The 23928-nt window shown below is 51.0% G+C and overlaps 1 protein-coding gene across 1 annotated transcript in view; it reads left to right on the top strand.

Moving 5' to 3' along the window:
- The first annotated feature begins 5866 nt into the window (after positions 1-5866).
- The window catches only part of LOC144168434 (uncharacterized), a 46981-nt gene continuing 28919 nt past the window's right edge, over positions 5867-23928 (top strand). Inside the window, exons 1-2 of the mRNA XM_077697423.1 lie at positions 5867-7081; positions 22468-22821. Of these exons, the coding sequence (XP_077553549.1) occupies positions 5867-7081; positions 22468-22821 (1569 nt within the window). The remainder of the gene's footprint in view (positions 7082-22467; positions 22822-23928) is intronic.

Consider the following 23928-nt stretch of genomic DNA (forward strand, 5'->3'; position numbering starts at 1 on the left):
CGTGCTGTTGCCACAAGCACCGACTGCTTGCGGGCAGTGGGCCCAGGCCTGAATCAGCACACCCTTGGCCTGGTGCGAACTAGCTTTTTACGAACAGACATGAGTGAGGCAAGCTCCGAATATGCGGGAAAAGCGCATGGCATTTGAGAGTCTGCGGTGACGCGGAGGGCGTTCATCCACTGCGTAGGCCTCGTCTAGTGATTTCTACGATTCCAAGCCGCCCTGGGAGGTTTATCTTAGACATTTGACAGCCGACAACATGGCAGAAGCGCGGTACGGCGATAATTGAGAAATCGAGAATGCCCATCCAACAACGCCATCAGATGTCAAGCATGTTGTTTTACAGAACCGAAACCGAAACCAAAACTTTTGATTGCTAACCTTGGGCATCGTCCAATCACGGTGCCCCCCCTCCTGACGTCACAGCCTTTAGTTGGTACGGCCGCCGCAAACCGCGCATAGTACTTTTTCTTCTTTCGCGCTTTGTAAAATAATTACCGATTTGTCAACCGGATAAACGATGAATAGTGTGTTAATTTGAGCCAGTCTACACAGTGCAAGCAAAAACGGGAGCTTGACAAATTCACTTCAGTGTCCCTTTAAGGAGCCGCCGGTTCCCCCGGCCTAAGCAACTGAACGCGTGTGCGCGTGAAAGCCCAGACGGCGACGACCGGACAATGGGACCCAGTGGCGGCGGCAGCACAGCGAAGAAGGCAGTGGCAATGGTCAAGCCATTAACCCTTCCCTGAGTGATTCCACGAACCTTGTTAATCTGTGCTGTTAGGCTCCCTGGGAACGCAGCGCGCGGCAGACACCAAAAGGATACGCGGCGCCCGCGCGTCTTCCGTTCTTTCCCTCTACTACAGGCTCCTGACGAGTGGCAAGGGGGTGTGTGTGTGCGTGTGCTGTGCATCTGCCGACATACCTGAAAGGCGTGTCCCTACCCGAGGGCGGTGCTTCACAGCGAGGAACGTACACATCACCATTGGTCCGCATTGTTTTTTATGGGGATCCCTAACCTAGGGAACTAGGGATCGGGGGTCAACAAAAAGGGCGTGCTGCGGCCCGCCAAGATCTGTCTTCTGTCTTCATCTCGACAACTCACTGTGAAAATGTAAATAAACCCGTTGAGTTTGCTCTAAGCTCTCCCCTAGTCCTGGCTCGACGAAGCGAAGGCGACCGGACCCGCTACCAGCAGACTGCGGTCGCTACAACTCGCAACAAGACGCAACAACTGGATGGCAAGCGGTTGGATCTGAGCCTGGACGTCGGAGAATGAACAACACGCCGAGATCATGGAGATTGACAGCTGTGAACTGGTGAGTGCTGGCTTTGGTTTTTTGGTTGCCAGGCTGATAAGATAGAAGTGCAATCTTTTCGCTGGTAGAGGCTACCACAGAAGCAGTTGTTTCCGGAACTTCTGGGTAGAGAGTGAGCCGCACCACACTAGTTCTCTGTCATGGATTGGAAGCGTTTGTTGAGGAATCAGCTGCTGATTCTGGGGGAGGAGCTAGGAGCAGAAGTAGATTCGGGGATGAAGAAAGACGCAATTGTTCACGCTATCGAGGGCTTGAATCTGAGCAGTGAAGATATTACAGAAACATGGAACGAGATTCAAAAGCAGCAGGAACGGGAGCGTGAGAACAGGCGTGAGCAACAGGAGTGCCAGCTAAAGCAAAAGGAACTGGAAGTAGAACGGCTGCGCCTGGAGGTGGAAGTGAGGAAGATGGCCTAGGTTCAAGGAGTAGAGGTAGCAGGAAGACAAAATCTTTGTGATTTATCTAAGCTAATGCAACCCTTCAAAGTAGGGCAAGATGTGGGCCTCTTTCTCGTGAACTTCGAGAGAACCCGTGAAAAAGCGAAGCTTGGCCGTAGCACATGGGCTCGAAACTTGCTAAGTTTGCTGCCATGTGAAGCAGCGGATGTGATCGCGCGGCTTCCGATGGAGGATGCGGACGATTATGACAAAGTGAAGGATAGCCTTCTAAAGAGGTTCCGACTTTCGTCAGATGCGTTCCGGCAGCGGTTTCGCAATCTTGGCAAGAAGCAGGGCAGCACGTATTCTGAGTTTGCCTACGAGTTGAAGGTCAACTTGGTAGAATGGATGAAGGGAGCCAGCGCTTTTGGGAACTTCGAGAAGGCTCTTGAAGTAGTGGCTTTCGAACAGTTTTTTTCTAAGCTTTCAGAGCCAATGAAGCTCTGGATCCAAGATAGGGCCGGAGTAGTAACAGTGCAGGCAGCTGCCGACTTGGCTGATGAGTACGCGTCACGCCGGGGAGAAAGGGACGAGGTTCCTCCCGCAAAAGCGGGAGATAAGGGAAAACCTTGGACGGCGAAGCAGGGCGCTGGCGCAGGTATAACGGCACAGAAAAAGGCGGACTTCGCTGCAAGTAGTCAAGGATCACAAAACAAACAGGAGGGAAAGGTTTCGGAGAGTTCTCCCAAAAAGAGTCCGTTTGACGCTAGGCAACCACCTACCTGCTACAAATGCAAGGAGGTCGGTCACATTGCCATAGGCTGTCGTAGGCCCAGGCCAGCCCTTTCGTACACTTGTGACTCTGCGACTAGCGAGGAGCTACTTAGTCCTTACCTTTTTAACCTAACAGTGAACGGGAAGCCATGCCGCGTCTTACGAGACAGTGGGGCAACCATTGATCTGGTGCACCCGGACTATGTGGCACAAGCAGATTACAACGGCAAGTGCGCATGTATTAAACCGGTTTTGCAAGAGGGAAGCATTTGTCTCCCGGTAGCTCGAGTAGTCATCACTGGGCCGTTCGGAGAAGTAGAGACGGAAGCGGCGGTGTCAGACAAGCTGCCCTCGCAGTACTCCTACTTGTTCTCGAATCAGACCGACCGTCTGCTTAGAGAACAAGGGAAAAGTTTTCAGGAGGGAACAGTCCAAGCCTTGACTAGAGCTAAAGCACGCACGCCAGCAGCCGAACTAGAGCGGAAAGAACCGAGTTTCACCGGAAGTACAGCAACACCAGCTGGAGTCAGCACAGCGGAGTCTACTATTCCGTCGCCTACTGAAAAAAAGAGAGATGGGTCAGAGGAGGAGACTCGCGCTGATATAGCTGAAGGGGAATCGGAAGAGGGGCTGCTCGTGTTGCCTGTATCCAAATCACTAGGCAATGTACAGGGGAAAGTGACAGGAGACGAGCTCATCGAGCAGCAGAAAAGCGATCCCAGCTTTAAGGAGATTTGGAACACCGTCAGGGAAGGGGTGGCGAAGAAGAATATCAGTTTTCCCGTCAAAAACGGCATCTTGTACCGCCACTACCAGGATGCAAAAGGTCGCACGTTTGACCAGATTGTAGTTCCGACTAAGTATCGGCATTACATTGTTGATCTCTGTCACGGAGTTGGTCGGTTGGGGCATTTAGGAGCTCGGAAGAGCAAAGATAGGCTCCTAACGGAGTTTTATTGGCCAGGATGCTTCACCGAGGTTGAGAACCACGTAAGAGCGTGTGAAACCTGTCAGAGAGTGGGAAAACCGCACGAGAAGGGAAAGGCGCCACTTGAGCTCCTTCCGCTCATTTCAGGGCCCTTTCGAGAGCTGGTAATAGACGTTGTGGGACCACTCCCAGCGACAAAATCAGGCTACCGGTATTTGCTTGCCGCTGTTTGTCCACCAGCCAAATTTCCAGAGGCGATCCCAATGAAGGAGCAGAGCTCGGTAGAAGTAGTCAACGCACTACTGTCTATTTTTTCTAGAGTGGCCTTACCTAAGGAGATACAGTGCTACCAGGGTTCAGTGTTCAGCAGCGTTCTGACTGCGGGCTTCCTGGAGAAGTGCGGGATAAGGCTGATGAACCGAGTTCTGCAGGGGGCTGAAGAATACGCTGTTCCCTACTTAGTCGACCTTGCTATGTACTACAATACATGGGAAGACCACCTGTACCATCTTAGCGATGTCCTTAGACGTTTGACACACGCTGGACTGACAGCGAAGCCGGCTAACTGCCAGCTAGCTCGCGCCGAAGTACGGTACCTAGGGCACGTGGTAAGGCAGGGCAGGAGGCGACCTGACGAGTTGAAAGTAGAGGCGGTTAGCGAATTCCCGCAACCAGAAATGGAGGGTGCTTCCCAAGGCCTCAAAACGGCTCTTGTTAGCTCGCCCGTATACGGCATGCACCGAACTATGATCGTCCCTTTACTGTGCAATGCGATGCCCGCAACAGAGGCATAGGAGTAGCACTCTGCCAGGAGGATGACAACGGGAACGAGAACCCGGTGCTGTACGCCAGCAGGAAACTCTCGGTTCGCGAGGAGGCCTACAGTGCGTCAGAAAAAGAATGTGCCTGCATTGTGTGGGCCACCCAAAAATTGGCCTGCTACCTCTATGGAACTTCTTTTGTCTTCGTCACTGACCACTCACTGCCCACTGACGTGGCTGTCGCAAATGTCGGGAAAGAATCCGCGACTACTACGCTGGAGCGCTTGCGCTTCAGGAGCTTAACTTCACTGTGAAGTATAAGAAGGGTTCCGCCAACGCCAATGTTGACACATTAAGCAGAGCCTTTTAGCTTTTTCGCTTTTGCTTTCTTTTGTTTTCAGTTGAGGAACGTTTTTCTGTAGTGATTTTGAGTAGTGTTTTAAGTAATTCAGTCTAAGTTTTTAGCTGTGAGCAAGAGTATTAGTGTGGGTGCCATTAGTAAAAAAAAGCGTGGGTGCATTGTAGCACCTTTGAAAGAGCAGCCTGGTTGCCGAAAACTCATTGCCGGCGCTTGCTGGTTCAGGTTGGTCTTTGTGGTTTCAATGGTGCTGGAAGAATGCTGCTACTGTGATCTCTCCCGTCGAGCAGCTGATACTACACGACGTCCGAGATCTTCCCGTCGGCGGAGGAGCTGTTATGACTCACTGGCGCCATGTTTGCGCGGGTCAGTCGCCCGCCGGTCGACCACCCCACCGCTTGTCGACGGAAACGAAAGGAGGCCGACACGACGCCGCGGCAGCCACTGATTGACAGCGGCTTTTGAGCGGTGTTGAGTGTTGTTGCCCCAAAAGGGATTAAGGAGCCGCCGGTTCCCCCGGCCTAAGCAACTGAACGCGTGTGCGCGTGAAACCCCAGACGGCGACGACCGGACAATGGGACCCAGTGGCGGCGGCAGCACAGTGAAGAAGGCAGTGGCAATGGTCAAGCCATTAACCCTTCCCGGAGTGATTCCACGAACCTTGTTAATCTGTGCTGTTAGGCTCCCTGGGAACGCAACGCGCGGCAGACACCAAAAGGATACGCGGCGCCCGCGCGTCTTCCGTTCTTTCCCTCTACTACAGGCTCCTGACGAGTGGCAAGGTGGTGTGTGTGTGCGTGTGCTGTAGTCTAGGTGGTGTTGGTGCTGTGCATCTGCCGACATACCTGAAAGGCGTGTCCCTACCCGAGGGCGGTGCTTCACAGCGAGGAACGTACACATCACCATTGGTCCGCATTGTTTTGTATGGGGATCCCTAACCTAGGGAACTAGGGATCGGGGGTCAACAAAAAGGGCGTGCTGCGGCCCGCCAAGATCTGTCTTCTGTCTTCATCTCGACAACTCACTGTAAAAAATTCCCCCGCATTTCCCCGAGGGGGAGAATGTGAAAGTGCGAATGCACGGTTGTCGGCCCGCTTGCGGCGCTTGCGCTCGGCCCCCGCAGCCCACCGCCTCGCCGCCTTCTCTTCCATCTCTTCCATCGGGTTTGTAGTATCACGTGTACACCACGCAGTTATCAAGCCGCTATAACGCCGCTGAGTCGCCAACGCACGCCGCTGACGACGTAGTTTGAATGCGTTAAAGATATAAGGCGCGTCACTAACACAGATATCAGCGTCGTGTCCGTGGCTTGGATTCTGCCTTCGGCTGCCGAAAGGAGCGGACGCAGGATGGTTGGCTCCGTGCGAGCTGTGTTAGCGGCCGACGCTGACCGTGGTGAACCGTATTCTTCGTTGCCAAAGGATTACCGTGTTGTACTGCCCCCCCTGCCCGCCGGAGAAGCGATGAATCGCGTGGTCGTTCTGCATTGCGACGTCGGCGGTCGACCGTATAGAATTGACGACTTCAGAGAACCGTTGAGAGACGCCGATGTTATAAAGGAGGTTGGTGTCATAGGAGCGTTCCAGATGTCTCACGTATGGCTCGTTAATTTTCGGACGCACGACGCGAAGAAAAAACTGCTGGAACGCGGGCCGCTCAAAGTGAAAGGACGCCCCTGCCTCGTCGTTGACCCAGTAAGGCACGAACTCCGGGTGAAGCTGCATTGGGTCGCCTTCAACGTGACCAACGAGACCATACGCAAGGTATTCTCCGAGTACGGCGACGTGAAGGAGGTGACGAGTGATAAGTGGCGTGTCGAGGACTTTGAGAACTCCGAGTCGACAACACGGATTGTGCGCCTCGTTTTGCACGAAGGTGTCACTCCAGACCGGTTGCCTCATCAGCTGCGGTTGGGCCCCGGCACTGTGCTCGTCGCGGTGCCTGGACGAGCCCCAATGTGCCTCAGGTGTCAGAGGGCTGGTCATTTTCGCCGAGAATGCCGGGTCCCCAGGTGCCCTGAATGTCACGCCTTCGGGCACGAGCAGGCAGACTGCACCCGCTCGTATGCCCGGGCTGTGGGTCGAGGTTTGGAGGGAGACAATAGTGACCTCGTTATGGACGAAGAAGAAGCCGAAGGTGCAGCGGCGCCCGCAACGCCTGAACCCCCGAACGCTAACCTCGAGAAGGCAACGGGCAAGGCCACTTCGGGAAAGGAACCGAGCAAGACAGTGACGACGCAGGGAAGCATCGGACCAGCAGCCGACTCTTCTCTGGAGGCGGACGCCGGCGATTCAGAAGCGGACAGCCTTGAGAAGGCAACGGGCAAGGCCACTACGGAAATGGACGCGAGCAAGACAGTGAAGACACAGGGGAACATCGGGCTAGCAGCTGACTCTTCTCGGGAGGCGGACGCCGCCGCTCAAGAAGGGGACAGCGTTGAAACTACCGGAGCTGAGAGCGCAGTAATGGACTTCGAGGTGCAGCCAAACAAGCGCCGTCATGAAGATGGCCCAGAGGCTGGGGAGGAACCCAACCAGCGAAAGCCAGAGGCGCCGTGGCAGGCCGTACGGGGAAAAAAGAATCATCGAGCAGCAGCCAAGCCCAGAGGGTTGTCACCTGGAAAAGGCGGCACTAAGATTACGTGAACACGTGTAGGCCAACGCACATCATACGGCGTGAGATTAAGGTAAGCGCCATACGCTCGGTCTGGTTCCCCTAAATTTTGTCCTTAATAAGCCATTGCGATTAGCTACCCTCAATGTACGAGGACTCTCAGCTAAGAGGAGACAAAATCAACTGTATCGCATTGTAACGGAGAAAGATCTTGACATCATCGCCATTCAGGAAACGAAAGTCGAAAGTGAGGACCAGACCGACGTTATGGTGCGGCCTTTTACAACGCGCTACTATGTATGTGTTAGCCACGCTGTTGGACTGTCGGCAGGCTGTGTTCTTCTGATACGCAAGTCGTTAGAGGTGGTGATTGAAAACGTAACAGCATGCCAAAATGGGCGCTTTGTATTTTGTGATTTCTCATTATCATCAGAGCAGTGGCGAGTGATTTCTGTATATGCACCAACTAGAGTGCAAGAAAGGCGCGATTTTTTTTGAAAGAATAGGAAAATACTGCAGCAGCGAACGATATACAGTGTTACTGGGTGACTTTAATTGTGTTTGCTCGGAATGGGACAAAACCAGCAATACGCCTTATCGTGATGTAAGCACTGTATTATTATGCGAAATCGTGAATGATTTCGGTCTGGAAGACGTGGGAGATTGTTTTGGCAGCGGAAGAGATGTCCAGTTTACACATTTTCAAGTGGCTAGCCACGCCCGCTTGGATAGGGCATACATTTCAGCCGAATTGCTGCCTTCGTGTTGTGAATATAGCGTATCCCCTGTTTCGTTCTCTGACCACTGCTTAGTTTGCTTTTGCCTTGGTAGTAAAAAGGAAAACACCAAGAAATTTACATGGGATTTATGGAAATTAAATGACAAACTCTTAGAAGATGATATTTTTATGGAACGAGTAAAAAACTCTTTGGAAAAAATAGAAAAGTGCAGCAGTGAAAAATACGGCGTTCAATGGGAACACTTCAAACACGAAATAAAAATGGGAGCAATCGAAAGGGCAAGTGCCATTAAAAAGGAGAAACAAAAGCAAGAAAGCCTGTTGCGCACTGTGTTGCAGACGATGGTTGCTGAAGAAAGGCGATCACCGGGGGCGTTTAAAGAAGAGATACGGGCCACAAAAGCTAAACTTGAGCAGATAGATGCGGAGCGGTATCACGCAGCGCTTGTCAGAGCGAGAGCGGAAAAATTTATAGCGGGCGAAATGCCCACCAAGAGAGCGCTGGGGACGGAAAAAAGATACGCTCGCCGTAACGAAATAACGGAGATTGAATATAAGGGCACAATTAGCAGTGAAAAAGTAGATATTGAACGTGCTTTTTTTGAACACTATAGGACCTTGTTTTCTCGAAGCCCTATTGAACTGGCGAAGTTTGAAAGTGAATTTGTGTCACTCCTGCCAAAAATTGATGATGAAGCAAAGTCACTTATGGAATCCCCTATCACCGTCGAGGAGGTTAAGGAAGCTATTGACAACTTAAACCTGGGAAAGTCACCAGGCCCAGATGGCCTGAGTGCTGCTTTTTATAAGGCCTTTAAACATAACATATCCCCTGTGTTAACTGCTGTGTTTGAAGAAGCGTATATGTTAGAAACGCTTCCACCATCGTTTTCGGCTTCCCACACGATCTTAATTCCCAAAACAGAGGATATGGTCAAACTTCGCCAAGTCACATCATACCGGCCCATAAGCTTAACAAACGTTGATTATAAAATACTAATGAAAATATTGGCTAGAAGGTTGCAGACCGTAATTAGCATCTTAGTGGGGCCGCATCAAGCATGTGGTATTAAAGGCAGGTCAATTTTTACGAATATACACAAGGCACGGAGTGTGCTTGAGATTTGCGACGTGACGCATACAGGCGTCGCAATGCTACAGATAGACCTAGAAAAGGCGTTTGATCGTGTGCCCCACGATGGACTTATGGCGGTTTTGGAACATAGTAACATCGGATCAGTTATTCTAGAGGGTGTGCGCATGGCTTATAACAACTGTACAACTAGACTTATCGTTAACAAAGCGGTTGGAAGGCGTATAGAAGTGCAGAGGTCTGTGAGGCAGGGGTGTCCTCTTTCCCCCCTCCTCTTTTGCATATATATTGAATCATTATGTTTAAGCATAATAAAAAACGACACTGTCAAGGGATTTCAACTTCATGCAGCTGAAATTAAAGTTTTAGCATACGCGGACGATATCGCTGTATTTTGCGTAGATCAACAAAGCATTGCTAGGGTCATTAATACAGTTAAATGGTTTTGTTATGTTAGTGGATGTGCTGTAAACTGGGACAAGTGCCTGGGCATCTGGCACGGAGAGTGGAGTTCAACACCGGTGGTATTTCAAAATGTAAAGTGGGTGACGACACCGGTGAAGTACCTTGGTGTTCCCCTAGAGTATTATTCTGACAGTGACCCTTACTGGAGGAGACAAGCCGTAGAGCTTAAGGAAAAGGCAGAGAAGTGGAAGGGCGCGAATTTATCCATTTTCGCTCGCACAACGATTTGCAACCTTTTTATGGCGAGCAAACTTTGGTATGTGTTACAGGTACTCCACTGTTCACGGGCAAACGTCCAAAAGTTACATCGTGTTTTCGCAGTTTTTGTTTGGGGATCAACCTGGGAGAGGACGAGTCGTACAAATCTCTTTCGACGTGTACGGGAAGGGGGGTTAGGTTTAACGCATCTCTTTTTACGTCAGTTGGCAAACCGCTTTCTGTTTTGGAGGGATGTAAAGGATCCCTTTTTGCGCACCGTTTGCCAAGTGAGATTAGGCAGGGTTTTGCCTGAGTTGTCCGTTACGACATTGTGTATGCTAGGTGGTATCCGTGGCTATCTAAAAGAAGTTGTGGACTCGTTACGTTTTCTATGCGCACGGTTTTCGTTAGAGTATTTGAGCGCAGTGACTAGGAAGAGACTGTATAACGATCTCTGCGACACTGTTTTTCCCGTTCCTATGTACAGAATTGCTCACTCGGCTGGTACGGGTCGAGATGTGTTAAAACGGGTTAAAAGAATGCCAGTTGCACCGGGATGTAAAACATTTTTCTTTCAACTACACACCGGGACACTCCTTGTGAAAACATGGATGCAAGAAAAAGGCCTTTTTATGCCGTGGGGTGAACAGTGTTGGTTATGCAAAAAACCGGAAACCATTGAACATGTTTTCATTGACTGTTGGGACGGGGTCTTCTTCTGGGATGTGCTGCAACGTACGCTGAAAAAAGATCTGCCAATCGATGCCCATGGTATTCGGTATTTGTCCGTTGAACCTGATGATGATGGCGTCCCTCTAGATCTAGTAATGTTACTAGGTCTGCACAGTATATGGAGATGCCGAATGGCAGTCCGCCACTCGGACATTGATGCGCGGCCAGTAAATGAGTATTTCCGAGAGGCCATATTCTCTTTTCTTGAAGTTCAAAAGCACGCCAATGTGTTCCCGACTGGTTGTCACAAATGGAGGAGTTAACAAAAATGAAAATATTTTAGTAGTCAGCACTGTACCCTACACTCTTAGGCAAAAAGGACTAAAATAGGGACTAAAATACAGCCGTTAGTCTTCGCGGGCGACCGTTCATCTTCGAGGGGAGTATCTGCGGCAGAGTACGTGCCGTGTGCATAAATGCGGACTAACTGTTCGTCCCCGCCGATCTATAAGGAGTAACGGGAAGACGAAACGCATGCAGTTAGTCTCTTTGCTGCGTCGTTAATCCCCTAATGGCGTCGTCGTTACCCTTTCGCGCATATGTCTGCGAACAGTTTTATATTTCCAAAACACAAGCCATTGCAGTCACTGGGTGCTTTAGATGGTGCCACGGGAGAAAATATTGATGTTAGTTATAAGAAAATCGCCTAGGGTTAGTAGAGCGGCGGGTAATGGCAAGGAGCGGCGAAGCGCGATTGCCATACGCTTCTCGGCGAGGTTATGTTGATACGCTGTGTTGCATGCGATTCGTGCGAGGTAATAACGGCCAGTGAAAGCTTTCAAGCGCCTTAACAGTAACGCAAAAATTAGTGACAATAGCAAAAGTCGATTCCTGATCGTAATGAATATGTATATGTTTAACAGAAGAGAAAAAACGCATGTTGCTGATGACATCTGCAAAACGAAAATGCTCGCTACAGGTAAGCGTCTCGAAGTTATCTTTTACACTCGGTACATAATTGCCTTGGGCACCAAAGCTATGACAATGCTGCAACTGCTGTAAAATCCGCTTGCATTTCCCAGACGCGATAGTCTCGCGACGCGAATTTGAAGAATTCAGGCTAAGCAACACCGAATTCGCTTTCGCCGGTGCAGGAAAATATGGCATGTTTTCTTATTCTGACACTCACACAGACGACACCTTTCACATACGTTACATAGAGCACTTAACATATGTATCGAACACTCAGAAAGCACTTAGCTTGCGCTAATTTTTGCGGAAACAAATGAGTCGTCCGATCGCCCAGCTACCTATCTCAACTAGGCGACGACGAGTTGATTGTTATTTACGAGAAAAACTATGGTTGTGAGGCACTACTTCGAATCGAACTGAGCAATAGTCCCTAAATCTAGCAAAGCGCTAAGCGCAAGGCGCAAAACGCGGTCACGTTCGCTTGCACAGATAGAAATTCGGGCACCAGTTGCAATGGATCTGTTGCGTTATGCACAGAACTACACGCGGTACACTTGAATATTATCTACCGCTGGTACCACCCAGCGGCGTGGTCTAGCGGATAACGCGTCGGGTTCCTTGTGTATAATTCCGGGCGTCAGGGGTTCGATCCCTGCTGCCGGAGTTTTTTTCTTTTTCCTGCACTCTGCGCAGTTCGTCCTTGGGGAGTATCGGAACGGACCATCCGGGTGGGGGACTAACCGTTCGTCCCCTCGCAGTTAGTCCCCAAAGGGACTAATGATTGTGGCAGAGGCTGTTACTCCCCGAAAGGACGAACTTTTAGTCCTTTTTGCCTAAGAGTGTAGAGTGGAACAGTGATTTTATGTCTTAGTGTAGTGGGTTTGTTTTGTTGTTGTGTATTATGTTTGTAACAGCGGTGTTTGTCTGGAAATAAAGAAAAAAAAAGTGTCCGTGGCTTGGTCGGTAGAGCGTCGCGCTGCGGCCGCAAAGTCCTCGGATCGAAACCTGGCGCCGGATGCTGATTCTTTTTGGGGTCGCTTATAAAGTGCATTGCACTTAAAATGTAAATAAACCCGTTGAGTTTGCTCTAAGCTCTCCCCTAGTCCTGGCTCGACGACGCGACGGCGACCGGCCCCGCTACCAGCAGACTGCGGTCGCTACAACTCGCTACAAGACGCAACAGCGTCGAAGATCCTCCTTTGCAGCCATTCTTGTGGCCCATGGGTCACTTGGGAGCTGGGCGAGGGATGATGGGGCCGGGCAGTGGTGTGACAGGAAGCCACCCGTTCATTTCCTGCAATACTGGTGTGACCAGGAACCCATGACACAACCACTTTGGATGGCATTTTGCCGTGGAGCTGGTGGATGCGTTGGCAGATGATGGGGGTCTGCGCAACCTGTTTCAAATAGTGGATCCCTTGCGTAGAATCGGTACGAAGATTGGTGGTATTCAAGTCTTCAATGGAAGCGGCTGCACATAGTAGGGCGTCGTGGATAGCCTGCAATTCCAGCAGGATTGGGGTGCATGTAGCAGAGGCGTAGGGAATACGGCCTTCGATGCTGGGATGAGTGGGGCTGGTCCACGCAGTGACTCCATGCGTTCCTGTGCATGAAGCGTCGGTGTAGAGGAGGCATTGATCGTCTGGTCCCGGGTGATTTGGGAGGCGAGAGAGCTGCGCTTTACCCTCCTTGGTCCGCCTTCTCTGCAGATGGCTTGTTTTGTTGGAGGTTATAATCGTATAACCCCAGGGTGGAAGCTCATCCTGACTTTCCGGAGGTGCCAAGTTGCCCGGGTTGAAGTGGTCGTACAGTGCATGGCCGTTCTGCAGACATGCATACTTTGACAATCGCACAGCTCGGCGTTGATTTATGAGCTCGTCAATTGTGTTGAGCTGAGCTTGTTCCTGAAGTACCGGTATCGGGGTGATGCGAGGGAGACCGGTGATGGCTCGCATGGCTTCTCTTTTAATAGCTTCCAGTTTAGCATGTTGGGATACGGTTAGACGCTGAAACTGGGCTTCATAAACTAATCGTGGTTGGAGCACAGCGCACGCTAGCCTACGAGTGAGCTCAGTTCTTGCACCACCCGCTTTTGGCGCAATACGGCGGATCAGGCGAATGGTATTTGCCGCCGTTTGCCTCACTGCTTTCAGCCATGCTGTAGCGGTACTAGCTTGGTGAATATGCAGGCCCAGAATACGGAGCTCTGTTGCTTCAGCAAGCTGGTGAGCGCCTATGCGTATAGATGGAAGGTGGACGGCGAGCTTCTTGCGGCCAGCTTTGTTAGCGACTGTCATGTACTTCGCCTTCTCGGCGGATACAGTTAGACCAACCTTCGCTGCAAATGCCTGAATAACTTCAAGAGCCTTCTGCAGCGCTGTATACTGCATCTGTACGGTTTTGTGCGTCGACCATACTGTGACATCATCCGCGTAGATGAGGAAGCGTGTGTGCTGCAGTGTCGAGCTGCCACGCTAAGTGAATAAATACAATCAATACATGGGTTCCAATTCTTAGACTGGTCACACTAATTAGGTCACTTTTCTCTCTAAGTTCTGATGTGTACTATTATAACTATTCGATTCGAAATTATTTGTCCAAATTACAATTCGATTCGAATTAGCTACGAACCACAAATTCTTTATTCGTAAAGTTCTACACACTTACTACCTTACTTAAAATGGAGAGTCGGACGGTGGCGTCCTGAGCAGTACCGATAATCGAGGAGGCCAAGTGTAGTTCACTAGTGACTTGTACTGTGTGGTCTGTACCCTTGTGCAGAAATTGGGCTTGATTAACTGTTCATGCGTAGCAAAAAAAAAAATCTATTACTGTTTCAAATGGCCACTCAAAGTACGGTAGTTAAAACAGCAAAGTTCATATGGTGATGGTTCTCTTACTTTTTTTTTCTTTATTTGCTTTTAGGCGAGGTGCGTAAAGAGCTCATGTAAAATAACTTCAATGATTGAGTTCCATACAATAACACGTATATGAAACTCTACGCCTTCAACAGCCCGCTCGGTGGGAGGTGCCCTCGGTACAGTGTTCGAGAACTACGTACTATACCCAGTACTATGGTAAAGTGCCTTCACAGTACCCTCGCAGCAGGCGAAGCCAAAACGCCGACGATGATGATGATGAAAAAACTTTATTATAGTCGTCTCTGTTAAGACGGAGTCACTGCTTCGGAGTGGCAGTGTCCTCGTCCCTTTAGACGGCGGTCGGGAACCCATGGGCCCTGGCGGCGTCTTCCGCCAGCTGGACGACTGTTGTTTGGACGTCGGGTTGGGAGCTAAGCAGCGCGGCCTCCCATTGCTCGTGCCTCGTAATGCGTACATGTGGTGTCTCCGGTTTACTGGGACACGCCCAAACCATGTGTTGGAGCGTGGCGGCTGCGGCACCGCACCACTTGCACTTATCTGTGTATATTTCTGGAAAGTTTCGGTGGCACAGGGCGGGGTGTGGGAAGGTGTTCGATTGTACCCTGCGCCATGCAACCGATTGCCTTCTGCTAAGTGTACGATGAGCGGCTGGAAGTGTACGTCGGCCTAATCTATAATGCTGGGTAATTTCTTGATATGCAGCCAGCCTGTCCCTCCCCCCCGTCGATGACGGCACGTTATCTTCGAAGTCGGCCTGGTAGCTGAATCCTCGGGCCGCTTCGTGTGCCATCTCGTTTCCCGGGAGAGACGAGTGTGCTGGTGTCCATATCAAACGGATATGTCGTGAGGGCAGGATTGGTTTGCTTTGAATTATCTTGGCTGCAGCTTTGGATATTCTCCCTCGTAAATAATTTCGCAGTGCGGTCTTGGAGTCGGAGATAATGGTTGTGGCCGCCGACGTGCCCGCAACGGCCAGAGCGATGGCTACTTCTTCCCCAATTTCGGGATTAGCCTCTGTGACGGAGCATGATGCGACTGTATTGCCCTGCTGGTTTACTACAACAGCCACTGCCGCTCTTCGTCTGGGCTAGTCCGCCGCGTCAACGCAGCAGACTTCTGAGTTGGAGTGGTACTGCTTGTGAAGTGCCGTGGCTCGGGCCAGCCGTCTCTCTTGATGATGCTCCGGATGCATATTTTTAGGTAAAGGGGCCACACTGAGGTGCGCGCGTAACTCGTCCCCAAGCAAAATTTTTGTTCCGTGTTGGTCTGCATAGGAGATGCGGAGAAGATCTAAGATGGCTCTTCCGGTGGCGCTTGCGGCTAGTCTGTAGTACTGTGCTGTGCGCTGGGCTTCGACGAGTTCGTCTAGGGTGTTGTGTATGCCCATCTCCATCAGTCGTTCGTTAGAGGCTGAGAATGGGATGCCCACTGCCAACTTGATGGCTTTGCGTATAATACGCTCAACTTTTTCTTTCTCTGTTCGAGTGAGCTTGAGGTACGGGGTGACATAGGTAATTCTGCTTATAATGAAAGCATGCACGAGACGTAGGATGTTGCCCTCTTTGAGCCCATGGTGTCTGTTCGCTATTCTTGCAATTAGCCTACTAATTTGAGAAGCCGTGTTTTGCAGGGCCCGTATTGTGACCGTATTGGTTCCCGTTTCCTGTATGCGGAGACCGAGAATACGCATACACTCTGTTCGAGGAATGCATCTTCCCTGTAACTGAACCTGTATATCCGGATCATTTCTCGGCCTTCGACCGGCTGCGGTGCGTCTGAAGAAGAGGATCTCCGACTTCTGAGGCGAACACGCGAGTCCGCGTGAGGAGTAGAGTGAACTAGAATAGGGGAGTGGCCCGAGCGGGCGGAGACGGCGTTGCTTTCGGCGTGCCGCGCGCCGTCGACCACCGCTAGGGTGGCTAGGGGCGCTCGTGCACGATCTCGCAGCCGGTCAGCCGCGCCCGCGCTGTCGCCGCAGCCCTCAGACCGGACGAAACGTAGAACTTGGAAGGCGGTGGGTGCACGTGCGTTCGGTGGAATCGGTGCGGAGGTTCTGACGTGTTTTTTTAAAACAGTGCGAGAGTGTATTTCGTCAAGGACGTGCATGTGAGGAAGATGGCGAAAAGAAGAACTGATGCGCACTGTTTTGACCAGGCTGCCCGCCGGCTATCAGGGCGCTCCAAAGGCGTATTTGTTCGCCGCCCTAAGAGACGAAGAGGTTCGAAAAAAGTGGAAGCGCAATTTGCGCCGGCAGGAGAGAGAGACAAAGCTTTTTTTTTATCGAGCTTAGGTGGGGCGGTTCCTCATTTCAGGTAACCATGTGCCGTCCCGGCTCGACTGGCCCTCTCGACCAGCTGAAGTTGATCTTGAGAAAGGGAGCTGGAACGCAGTATGTCCCACTGCTCAGGAGTAGGGGAAGGAAAAGGAAGTGGGAGGTCTGGGTTCTTGACGCACTCCCATATTATGTGCCATAGAGTGCCTGGTTGAGTACAGAATTTACATTGTGCGTCGAATTGTGTGGGAAATAACAGATGCATCCTGACTGAACGGGCAAACGTATTTGTAACTATTAGGACAAGCCCCTCACAGAATCGTCGGCTGCAGTGTGCGAGCTCCACTTTGTGTACAGGCCGTTCTGCACCGGTTTGTGCTAAACATGGAGAACGCGTTCACTCAATGCTTCAGTGTTCTTAAGCTTCATTGGGATAGCATCCTTGACATTTTGAGTGTGGTGAAGGCTAAGCAGCAGTGGGAACTTGGGTGCGGTGATCATTGTAAGGCTGTTGCGGCAGAGGTGCGTTTTACCTCACGACCCGCATTCACTTCTACATCAAAAGCATCAACAGAAGCAATGCAAAAAGACGGCAATCTGCAAAGTATGCTAAACTAGGTAAATGCCCGTAGTACTGGACCAAATATTGCGAAATAAACATGACAGCACACTGAAAGGTAATCTGTTCTATCTCGTTCACTGTATGTATATTATAAAAATTGTAATCGAGTTTGAAAAAGGTGAAGCTGGGTCATTATATAGCTGTACACAACTTTGCTTAACATGTAGCATTGCATGTAATTGTTAACATTAGTTACTGTTCTTTTTTATAGTAATTATAACAAGAAATAACTACAAAATAATTTGCCTTCGCCTGATAGCACCCTTGATCTCTGAAAAATAGTAAAGACTCCATACCATATTGGCAAGCAAGCAGCAGTTAGTTTCGTTTTTGTGCTATGCGGCGGGTCTAATCTCCCTTTTAGGAGATTGGGGGTGAGGGGGGTCAACGTGCTTATTTGCGCACATGCGCCGAATAATACATCAGAGTTTTCTGCAACACCTCGGCTAAATGCTGCTATACGAGCAATGACGTGTTTTTAGAACCGCGATGCTCTAGCTGTGCAGGGACTAACAGTCCATGCTGAACACCTGCCAGTTCGCAAAAAGTAGTTAATTGTCAATCGTCAGGCAGTATTCGGCGGGTTGCGGAGAACACAGGTGACAGTTCATTGACATTCAGAAGCGCCCGCGCCAGATATAAAGCTCGGGGTGAATCAAAATCGTGGATAGCGGAACTAAAGTGCCTGTAACCAGAACGGCTCACCACATCGAGGTCACAGGTCTTGTGCTCGACCTGGAGCAGCAGTAAGTAAAGCAAAAATTACATTTGGCCGTTTAGAATCTTGCTTAGCTTCTGAATGCCTTGGAAAGTCGAAAGAGAACGCGAGAACATGATAGTGCAAGGCCAGACGCGCAGTCTCACTGCGCCAGACCAGCTGCGAAAGGGCGCAGTCGCGCCACCTCGCGGTGTCGACGCCAACCGGAGCGGCTCGGCGCCGCCGCTCGGGACACTCTCTTATTCTAGTTCACTCTAGTGAGGAGAAAACGCCGACGAAGGTACATTGCGCGCGTTTGAACTGTGACTTCACGCGCGCCAAGGCAACTATTTCCACCTAGTGAACAAAAACGCTACTACTTCTCCTATTTACTCGAAAGGCGGGCGCGTTGTTTTCGAAATACGTATCTCCCCTGTTGTGCACTTATTTCTGCATTGAAAGTGCGCTCTCAAGGCGCGCAGAACTATCGAGGCTTCTCAATGTGCGTTCCTCCTCTCCATTTCTATAGATGATAGTCTGTTTTGTCGTAGGTAAACGACAAAAATTTTGCTGCCAGAGGGGTTAGTGGTGTGTTTGCTCGCTAGTGGGTCTCGCTAGACCGGTGCGTTATGGATTCCCCATAGTAGCCAGACCACATATTACAGTCGAACGCGGATATATCGAACTCCAAGGGTATCGCGAAATAGTTCGATATATGAAAAATTCGATATAAAAATATGGGCTCTGAGACCTCACCTATGGCGGACGATCACTTACTGATCGGGCCATTCATGGATGACAACTAATTCCGCACTCACGACGCAACAGGACGCTTTATTTCAGTGAAAAAAAAATCGCTGATCTTGGCCTGCTTCTTCGTCCTGGAAATGAAGTCGCTGATCTCGATCTTCTCGAGCCTGTCCAGGTGCGACAGCCCAGTTCCTTCCATGTCGTCGCAACAACGGCGAATCAAGCTGAACGCAGCGGCCACTTCACCCGCAGAGTACGATCGTGTAGCCGCCTCCTCGACCGGACGATCTTCGCCACTCGAGCTATCGGCCTGGGCTCCTGCGACCGCAGCTGCGATATCCTCGTCACCGAGGCTCGCAACAGCCTGAACATTGGTGTCAGCGTTCACGAAGTCGTCGGCAGACACTCCGGCTGGAACAGCAGCCGGGAAAAGGGACGACAACTCACGAAACGTGTCGCCCATGCACTCGTCGTCGTCGTCGCCGTCTTCGCAAGCTTCGGAAAGTTCGGCCGTCACAAAGCCTGGTTTCCGGAAGCAGTTGGCCACGGTCTCCTTCTTCATGCCGTTCTAAGCGCCTGTCATCATATGTATGGCCCCCAGTCGGGGCATCCCTACCTCGCACTGCCACATTTTCCCAGCGTTCGGGCTTGTGTGCCTAGAGAGATTTAGCATACCGGGCTCCGTCCGCTAACGCTGCGGCGGACGGTAGCGGGGCCCGACTGGGCAAGCGCAAATTCGTTCCGGTAGGGGGGATTAGTTCCGCGAGCCAGTCTTCGCTAAGCTCGCGCATTCCTTACATCCTCCTCAACCTTAATCGGGGATGCAGCGACCGCCGAAGAGCACCTTCCAGCTCGCGCGGCGTTCGATATACCCAATGTAGGGGAAAATACGGTTCGATATAAACGTACGAACTCCTATACTTTTACACAGAATTTTCAAGGGGATAATTTATGAGTTCGATATAGACAATAATTCGATATACCCGTGTTCGATATATCCGTGTTCGACTGTAATATGCAATCCATCGGGGGGGGGGGGGGTGATGCGGGGAGGGATAGTGAGGAGAGGGAGTTTGAAGGGGATACGTGTAAGTGAAGGAAAGGAGGGGGTGGGGCAATGTAGTAAGTGAGGGAGTGGGAGAGAGTGGCGGGAAAGAAAGGACGGGGAGGGTGCGGAGGGTCTGGATGCGTGACACGACAGCTGTTTTCATCAGCTGTCGTCTCACATTGGGGTGGTCGTCTGTGAATTTTTTCAGTCATGGGGATCTTGGGCCCTTGTGAAGACAATTGCTTTGTCTCACGACTGCAGCCGTGAACCAAAGCTTAATCACTAGTAATATTTGATCTTGGACATGAAAGGGACTCTGCAACCATTCCGATAAGCGCTTTCCCTCTTTCCTTCGCGTCTGAAAGCATTATAAAAGTTATAGTTATCGCCTGCACGGAGCGGAACTGCGTGATTTGCTCATAAGCCGCTACACCGCTCTAATGACGTCATTCGAGTGTCAGAAGAATTCAAAGACCGGGAAAGAGAAAAAAATATTTTGAGACAGTTTCAAAGTTACTTGATGGGCATATAGCAGCCATTTCTGGCTGACGTAGTTCGTGACCCGCTATTCTAAGTTCCGAATGTGTTCATTGACCACGTTCTGAAACCATTTAACATTTAGAAAAAAGTTGAAAGATGTGCTGCAGGGTCCTTTGAAGGGTGAGTCGTCCTCACCGGTACGCCGAGATAGTTTTTTGGCAGACTTCGATTCGGTGTTGTTCTTGCTCCTGTGTCAGCATCTGCATGGGGAACTCGCGAGCGACATGGCACATGTTCAAGTCACACATGAGAATTGCCAGGGCAGTTCCGTACGACATGCCCACAACGGCAACAATGTTGTGGATTGCTCACCGAGAAACCTCATGCAGGGGTTGCTGAATAGTTTCATCAGCATTTTTGGTGGTCGAGCTTGTTGAAGGCCTTCCTGATCTCTCGTCGTTTTCCAATGATGTTCTGCTGCCTTTGAAGGACAACTATCGACACTCATAGCCTGACTCATCGCAGTGGCAGCATAACCCTGGCGAATCGCGCCAAACACCTCTGTGGCAGATTTGCCGAGTCTCACGCAGAAATCAGTTGCCAGGTTGGGCTTCGAAAAGCCCAATTGGGCTACTAGATAGTTCATAGTCGCCAGAACCTGTGCGTCTGTGAAAAGAAGCGAACTGTGCGGGCAGGGATACGAGGGATACGAGGGATTTCGAAGAAGAAAGAAGCAGGAAAGCGGTGTCGGCGCAACAACTACGTGGGTGCGGCGCCTGAGCTTCAGTCACCTCAACAGGCTGAGCCGCTAGAGCCGGAGCTATATGACCTTCCCTCGGTTCCAAGTGAGGGCACCATGCCGAAGATAACGATGGCAGTTAAGGGCGCAGGGTAAGCCGGTGACGTTCGAGGCAGACTCGGGTGCCGCCTGCCCAATGGTTAGTCATGAGACATTCAGTACCCTGTGGTCTACTAATGCGCCCAAGCTGCAGACTAACGACATTTACCAACGCACTTGGTCTACAGCGCTCGTGGTTCTCGGAACAGCAGCGGTGAATGTAACCGAGAGTGTCAAGATGTGCCAACTGCCACCAATGATTCGGGCTGCAGTTTGCTGGAACGCAACTGGTTCGCCAAGCTAGGCTTCACATCGGCAGCATTTATCTGTCAACTGAACACCCATGCATTACCGAGCTCCTACCGGAGCACCGGGGCGTGTTTCTGGCCATGCTGGTGCACATGTACATCTAGGGTTCACAGAGGAACCGAAACATAAGTTCATGAGATCGCAGCCTGTGCCATTTGTAATCCGTTCGACGTATGAAGCGTAGGTTGACCGTCTGGAAGATCAAGAGGTGCTGGAGCCTACTTAGCATGCCGAATGGGCTACGCTCTTCGTGTGGGTAGCAAGAAAAACCGTGATCTGCGCCTTTGTGGCTATCGCTGCACCGTCAATGAGTCTACACAGAAGACAGCATATCCCCTTCCCACAACGGAACAAGTGTCGCGCAGTCTGCGTTGTGGAACGATCATCAGCACGCAAGACAGCCCAAGCGTACCAGCAGCTTCGGGTGACGCCAGCGGCAGCAGAAATCCTCAACATCAACATGATAAAGGGACTGCACAAGATTAAGGGCTACCAGCTAGAAAGTCTGGGAAGAAAGGCCCCGATGGCTTTTGCGTCACGTACACTGTGCGCAGCCGACCATAACTATGCACAGCTAAACCGGCCGTTCACGGCTGACCCCTTCCACAGGCACAAACAACCTGTTATAGGACGCAAAATCGCGTTCGTAACTGATCATCAGCCATTCTTTGGGATCCTGGGTCCGAAAATAGCAGTACCGCAGATGCCCTCGCCCCGCATGACACGACGGTGTTTGAAATTGGCACCCTATGACTATGATCTCAAGTACAGGGCTGGTAAGTTGCACGAAAATGTGGATGCACTGAGCAGGTTGCCGTTACTGCAGCGTATTGAACAGCCACATGTTCCAGATGACGTGCTCATGTTCGAGGCCCCGCCACGGCCACCACTTACTGACAGCAGATGTCGTGGCAGCCTTAAAGCAGGAAGATGCCACTTTCTCAATGATGACTGTGCACAGTCCACCATGCATGAAGAGAAAATACAGCAGCTCAAAGGACAGGAATTCACTCCACCGTAGATGCATCACTTGGGGGTCAAGATTAGTCAACCCATGGCAGCTCTCAAACAAGCGATATCATTGTTGCATGCAGGTCATCGTGGAGACGTGGCTATGAAAGCCTGCGCGCCCATCTACTTGTGGTAGCCGGGCTTAGGTGGCGACATAGAGGCTCGTTCGCTCAGATTCGATGATCCATGCCATAGCACTCAGCGAAACCCATCAAGGGCCCCAGTACTGTCACGGACACCGGTGTCAATGCCCTGGCACATTGTGCGTGAGGATTTTGTTCGGCCTTAGGGAGGTCCATTCATTCCTGGTGGTAGCATTTCTGGTGGTACCAAGTGGTTGGAAGTGCGAAAAGTGAACCAGTCTACGTCAGTAGCAGAAACTGCGGAGTACGTACCAAACGCTGTACGTATCAAGCAATTCAAGAGAATCATCATCATCATCATCAGCAGCAGCAGCAAGCTTTTCCGCGCGCACGCGGGTGAGCGCAAGCTTCAGGCGACGAAGAAGAAGAGCGCTCTGCGCCCGGCTGACCGCACTGCACGCCCTCCTCCCGGGATCGACGACACCCGGGACCCGGGACGACCCGGGACCATGGATCTAAGCAGCAGAGATAGTGTCATTGTCGTCGCCACTTTCTGCTGTGTGAGTATAGATTTGTTCCCCTAAAGAAAGATGTATGCTCTAACACGTCCATGGCAACAGCTGACCTGCCCAGCAGCTCTGGGATTCTGTGATGCCAACAACCAGGGTTTCCAATGCGCTCACCATCGTGTGCACTGGCGTTTCCGTCTTCCGCCTCCATTAATAAATAAAAGTCCCTACGACCGGAGGTCGAACAGGAGCAGGACGCCTTACAGCGACCGAGAAAAAAGCGCAATGAATGGCTATAGTGAGCGCGACTTCATGGTCACTGGTGTAGGCCTAAGCCTAAATGAGTTGAGGAAGGCCAGAGAGCATTGAAGGACTCTGGTAAGGAGTACGAACGAAGGAGGATCGTCTTCTCCCTTAACGCCAAAGCTCCACATCCGTAACAGCCTGTTGCCTGGAAAAAAGGGCGTGGTAGAAGGTCGAGAGGTGGATGACATTTGCGTCTATAGGTTGAGTGCACGCCCCTGTGCACTACGATGTCTGAGCAAGGTCTGGCCATTGCCCATACATTATGGTGCCTGCTACCACAGAAAGAGGTATTTTCGAATTGTTGTTTAATTTGACCCGCCGCAGTGACTTCGCGGCTGCAAGACCTTTTTGCTGAACCTGTGGTCATTGCTTAAAAGTATAGCGTCGGGGGCATGGCGACACTGTGTAAGCGTGCGCTGTGTGTTGCAGTCTGAAAGCGCGCGCCAAGAGCTTCCAAAGAGGCCTTGTCGACCTGGTTAGGTATTGTATTGTAAATGATATTTGATGACTACTTTCATTGTACCACAAAAGGCAATTCAGAGAGGAACTTTTATGCGTTAACCATCACCCATTTTCGCGCATGCGACGTCCGCGCGAAAAGTCCCACTTTGGCGAACGTTAGTGAACAGTAGGTAGCTACGTCAGTGCAGGACCGGCACCGAAGTTCTCTCTGCCCGAACGGATTGCAGCACTTTAAATTATGCGCATGATGCACCTCGGGTTTTTAATAGTTGAGTGCGGCAAACATGAGCAGCCACCCTGTCGGTATGCGGGGCGCCCAACCAGATCGCTTCTACTCCGCCAATATGTCTTCCCCTGAAGTGTCCGCTAGCGTTCACGCAGGCATATACC

The sequence above is a fragment of the Haemaphysalis longicornis genome, unplaced genomic scaffold (assembly GCF_048455015.1).
Source record: "Haemaphysalis longicornis isolate Haplotype H1 unplaced genomic scaffold, Haemaphysalis longicornis Haplotype H1 scaffold_2, whole genome shotgun sequence".
Classification (NCBI taxonomy): domain Eukaryota; kingdom Metazoa; phylum Arthropoda; class Arachnida; order Ixodida; family Ixodidae; genus Haemaphysalis; species Haemaphysalis longicornis.